Genomic DNA, 6,000 nt, shown 5'->3' with positions numbered 1-6,000 from the left:
GAGGGCCTAAAATAGAATTTATTAAGCAAATGCCATCAGTTACATAATACTGTATACTGTTCACAGTATTATGTGACATAGTATAAAGCAATATTAAAATTACAATTAAATTCTACACAGTATATAAAATATAAAGGCAGAATGTTACTTTATTGTCCCAATATAAAATTACAAAATTAAGTATGTACAAATAAACGATTATTAGTCTACTGCCAAGTACCCATGCATATACACTTTATATTTGAAAAATCTCTCTTAAAAAATTACAGATTAATATGCATGTAGATTTCTCACCCTTTTCGACAAAAATAAAAGAATTAAAAATTACAGTAGAGTAATATCTATAAATTAGAAATACACAAGTCAGTAAAGTTTCTGTTCAGCCATTTCCTAAGGATTTATTCACTTTACAAGCACAAATTTAATCGCTTTCGATGTTCTTGTAAGTAAGGATATCACGTAGCCAAAGCGAAAGTAGCACTACGATTGACATCAGCGCCACCTTGTCTGTGACGTCACTAACCTCGATGTATGGACCGAACGGTTATAATGGAGGAATATAAGCGCTTTCGACACTATATTTTCTAGCCACTGTACTTTCGGATAACAGACGTTTCGGATAAACGACTCTCTACTGTAATATTTTCCAGGTGAGATCTGACCACTCGAGCGGAAGATCCTGTACATTTTTTCATACAAAGTTCCAATTAAAAACAGAATTTACCATATTATTATTAATAATTTGCTGTTTGTGTATATTATTATAAATCATTGTCGGGTGAATTTTATTATTATGTACTATAATCCCGTTTTTATCAATAAAACAATTTATTATTTCACGCCAACGTTTATATTTCTTTTTATTACTCACTAAAAAAGGAAATTGTCCCTCCATCCGAGTAATCCTTTTAGATATCGATCCAAGTATATATTATAATACAAAAAAATCGGATGTTCTTTTTTCATTAGGGCATATGCGCTATCTGTAGAGAGTACTCTATGCTCTTGATATCCCATATCCTCCATCCTCCCATATTCCTATCATTTCTCATCAATTTACGACTTAATTCCAGCGCTTTGAGTACTCACTATTTCGTGTTTAAACAATTCCTCAAGCCTCTTCGCGATTATAAAACTAAAAATGTTATAATCTAAATTTAAAAGCGTTATCGGTCTAAAACTAGTCACTTCCCTCTCCGTATCACTCTTTTTTTACTAATTAAAATCATTTTTCCATAAGTAAAATTATTGACAAAAGGGCTAAAATTAAATAAAATAATCCGTAAAATATTCGCTAAAATACGTATAAAATTCACTTTGTATTGATATTTGATCTTCGCCGGGTGCTTTACGATTATGTAACGCGAATTTCATCTTTTGTTATCTCGTTATTTATATTATTTTCTTTATCTTTTATAGATTTAATACTCATAGTTATCTTCTCCCAAACTTCGAAGTTTGATCGCGAATCAGCAAACTGTCCTAAATTATTTATTAAATTATTAAAAATTATAATTATTAATTTAGATAAGAGATGGCGCCTAACGCTTTACCTCTATACCAAATTCATTTGTATTTATTATTTAATTATAGCCATATTATATCCCAATTATTTAGGCGTTTGTTGGTTTATTAATATATTATCAGATTTTGAGACGTATTATATTTATGTTAATATATCATTATTTTAAAACAGTAGTTTCTTGATCAATGCATGACCAGTTTCAAATTTAATTTTTTTTCCAAATTGCAATAATTTGCATCTACAATCGATCTGTTTGTTATCATCAAAAATCCGTTTATTTATTACGTCGGTTAGTTGGAGAAATCTATCGGCAATCAAATAAAACAAAGGTTCGAATATCAGTCAGTTATCGAGGTCAGCAGTTGTACCAGTGTTCCCAACCGTTCGTAAATAAATGTCGCTACATTTCAAAATACAGTAGACCCACTGTAGATAATTCCGTGTTATATGAATTCCATGTTGTACGAGTCACTTAATTTTACAAATACGTGAGCCATTCACAGCCCGGCACACATATTTGTAAAATTTAAGAGACTCGTAGAACATGGAATTTATATAACACGGAATTATCAACAGTGTTATAGGGGAGTCTATTGTAATTCATTGTCAATATTACTTAAATCATTAATTAATTAATCAGTGCTCTCGTGGTTACCCCAACATTAATTTTTTCGATAGCAATAGATTATGTGGATTATATACATTAAACGTTTCAATATTATATCATCATAAGCCAATAATACTTTTGTTTCTATAAAATTAGAGGCTAATAATTTAATAAAACAAACACTTTCTATGTAAAGAGAAGAAATAAGCTTTAACGTGTGGATCCTGCATTTGATTAAAAACAAACTGGCATTGTTCGTTTTTCTTCTTCAAATTCTGAGACCCAAAAAACTTCAGCAACACATCCCTATGTAATGATTATTATTTTAGACTTTGATGTTGAAAATCGTTTGCAAGGGTAGCAGTAAAGTATGGAGGTCGACGTCTTCCCTTTTCGTATGGCGAGTCGTCGATGATAATGGCTTGGAAGAGGTCTGTTCTATGAGGCGACTTGATATGTCAATCGGTATCCACCGGATATGGCGGGTGTATCGAACACCTTTCCTTAGGATGACCGCCCGAAATTGTCGTTCTCTCTTCCTTTTATGCATTTAGCCTGAGAAAGTCAATAATGTTACCGGCAGTTGTTTAGAAACTAAGGTTGCTTTTGCAGGTGCCAGTTTAGCGATGACTTTCGTTAATGTAACGGTGTCCCTTTCCTCTCCTTTCACAATCGGATGTTATCATTTTGCAACTGGCCGTTAAGATTCTCATCCGTTTGTTGTTGATAAAGCTGTCATTCAATCCGTGTTCTGTGCGATGTTTTCTACGATCGCGACGGATGTTAAATGAAAAATTTCTTAAAAATGGATTCTAATATCCTTGAAAATCATGGATCTCACATATACATTTACAAACCTTCACCAGAACAAACATTGTCCATGTATTGGATGTTGTGTCTAATGAAAATGTAAAACTAAACTAATCAAAAAGAAAATTAATTTATGTAGTTGGGAAAGGACTATTTTCATTCTTATAGAATCTGTTCTTATCAGCTTAATAAACTCCTTATTTTGCTAATAATCTTAGCCAGGAAATTATCTACTTTTCTTGAAGAGCTGTAGCTGGCTGGAAGTCCAGCTACAGCTCCCCAGTGTCCTGGTAAGTGTGTTTCTGTTTCCTATATCCTTCTCTCTTGTCAGAAAGGTGGCTTGCATGGTTTAAATGCATTGTGTATTTGCTGCTCTCTTGACAATAATTTTCTGCTTCCGCAGTGACAGTCCACCAGGATAGCCATTGCAGTAGTTTTCCTTCCACTAGTGCGGAGACTTGCCGCTGCACTAGTCTATACTTTCCTTCCCTATAATCTTACATAATGTTATCATCAGAATATAACATAGTAAGCTTATGTACTTTAAAGTAAAACCTTCGATTCCATGAACTAACACAAGAGCCGATGTGACACACGTCTGTTAGCTACGCCAACACCATCAAAACCGACATAATCAATATATAAAAATATGTATTTCATAATTTTTACTTTGTGTTGTGTATTGTAGTGATCGGTCAAAAAATGACTCCCAAATTTTTACATTTTTAGACTCGGAACACCTTTAAATGTTGAGATATGCAAAAGATTCAGTTTTTTTCCCCTTGTATGTATGGATGTTAGACTGTGTGTATGTGTGGCACAATTTTGTTCACACTGTTTCAAGCTTAATAACTTCTGTGGTTTTTGAATCTGAGTAGGATGGTTTAACACAGGAGTTATCAAGTTTCCAAATGGTTGAACTAAATTGTGCCCCACATATCCGGAGTCGGCAGATTTTTGACGACCCAGAATCCACAATCCTGGTAATTTATATCCTCCAACATGCTTTATGCCATTTTCCTCTCCTGTCATTCTTATGCACCCAGAAATGTTACAATTTGATTTGGCTGAATGTAAGATTCCTTCTGTTGAAATTAATTCCAAGCCTAACAATGTTGTTGACCCCAAAGTGTCTTCTTGGCAAATAACAATGTCATGTTATGTCATTCATGTTGTATGTTCCTGTCTGAATGCAGCTTAAGAGTACAATATATCTGTTAATTAGAAAAAAAATTCAAGTTTTAAAATATTAAAGTCAGAATAAAAGAAAATTTCTCGAATTTTTACACTTTTCTTTTAATTTAACACACACAGTTACCGTCCTACAAACAATATTTACAGGACCACATTTAAATATTTTAATCCGCTTGCATTTCATCCACTAAATGTAACTTAAATAATAAAGAATTTGGTGAGGTAACATCTGCAACTAGAATTTCTTGACCGTCGATAAGACCAAGTTCTGGAAATAAAAATATAATTGGAAATTGCAGGATTAGACAAAATTAAAGTATTTATTACGATAAAATTTCTTGTTGTAGTGAATCAATTAAATTAAATTTCTTAATTAAATATGGCATAATTGTATTTTCTCATTAAACAATTAGTTTAATCCTATATCACTCATTTATATTTCAAAATTAAAGTAATAAATTTTGCATTGAAGGAATTAAAAATTTAAACAGAATCAAATTTAAATAGGCCTACTTCATATGTTTGTCAATAGTATTGTAAAGTTTTATAACCAAATAATAATAAAAATATCATAGCAGTTAAAAAAATGTTAAACAAGATTTGCTTTTTCAATAAAAGATTATAAAATAAATATGAATAAAATCATCCTTACTCATTACAAATGTATTTACAGTAGAGCATCGGTTAACCGACCGTTCTAGTCAGAAAATTTTAAATGTCCGCTAGTGATGTGACACTACAATATTTGGCTATGTCTTGGCTACTTTAATATTATTTTTGTTAAATTTTTGCATGTTTTAGGTGGCAACATCGACTCACCATTGAAGGGAGGCCAGTATTTAAACAAGACTTAATTTTCTAATAATGAATGGTTGTTTGTTTTGTGAGCAATAAAATAATTCAAAAATAACTTTTAACGATACAATAGCAACGATTATTATTTTAAAAAAAATTGTTAGGCTTAACATCGATGAAAATTCAACACGAAGTTGTTTAATAGCAATATACTAATATACTAATTACATGGGATATACTAATATACTATACTAATAATGTATTTTTTTCATTCTTTTCGATTATCCAACTAACCTGAGTTCCAAATTGAGTCAAATAATCGATGCTCTACTGTATATCTAAAAAATAATAGTATATTTGATTTATTTAAAACAACCTTTCACGTATGGAAAGTACTGACAGATAATTAAATCCAGTGCTCTATCCTATAAGTTTATGCTTAAAAACTTTAAATACCTAAAAAAACTTTTCCTTTTTTGCAATAGCTCAAGTCCAAAGTTTATATTCTGAAATTTTGATCACTTCAAGAAAAATTAACAGAATATCTCAACTTTTTCAAATAGCTTCTCATCAATGAATAAACAATCTTAAAAGCATAATACAGTAGAGTCTCAACGGTGTCACTCACCAATCTGACAAGACCAGTAATCCGATACTTCTACATTTGTCAATATATTCATGAGATAAAGAGAGAGCGACTGATGTATGTGTGTACTATCAGTTGCTAGTTGTTTGTTGCATACACAGTCACAATCTTGATTAATATGTAAAAACAATCACGATCATGATTAACAAGATAACCAGGACAAAATTAAGGGATTTGTTAAAGATTTGGATGACAAGAGCAGTGATAAGAAAATTGCACGATCTGGTGAGTATCCTTTAGTTGCAGATGCTCTTGACACCTGTTTTCACCAGAAATGCAGCAGATACATTCCTATTTTCAGTGAATTTATTAAAGAAAAAGCAAAATTCTGCTATAAGGAAATTGTGAAAGAAAGACAATTTTCATGCCAGTATTGGCTGGCTTGATAAATTCAAAGAACAATTTGGATTCTGTTTGCTAAGC

At 31.5% G+C, this 6,000-nt stretch overlaps 1 protein-coding gene across 1 annotated transcript in view; it reads right to left on the bottom strand.

Moving 5' to 3' along the window:
* Window positions 1-4,222: 4,222 nt before the first annotated feature.
* Window positions 4,223-6,000, bottom strand: part of LOC111635613 (NEDD8-activating enzyme E1 catalytic subunit-like) — a 37,554-nt gene continuing 35,776 nt past the window's right edge. The window contains exon 13 of the mRNA XM_023380623.1: window positions 4,223-4,404. Coding sequence (XP_023236391.1) covers window positions 4,301-4,404 — 104 coding nt within the window. The 3' untranslated portion in view covers window positions 4,223-4,300. The remainder of the gene's footprint in view (window positions 4,405-6,000) is intronic.

The sequence above is a fragment of the Centruroides sculpturatus genome, unplaced genomic scaffold, assembly GCF_000671375.1.
Source record: "Centruroides sculpturatus isolate CEXI.00-Female unplaced genomic scaffold, Cexi_2.0 scaffold727, whole genome shotgun sequence".
Lineage (NCBI taxonomy): Eukaryota > Metazoa > Arthropoda > Arachnida > Scorpiones > Buthidae > Centruroides > Centruroides sculpturatus.
This window is presented reverse-complemented; position numbering and strand designations above follow the sequence as displayed.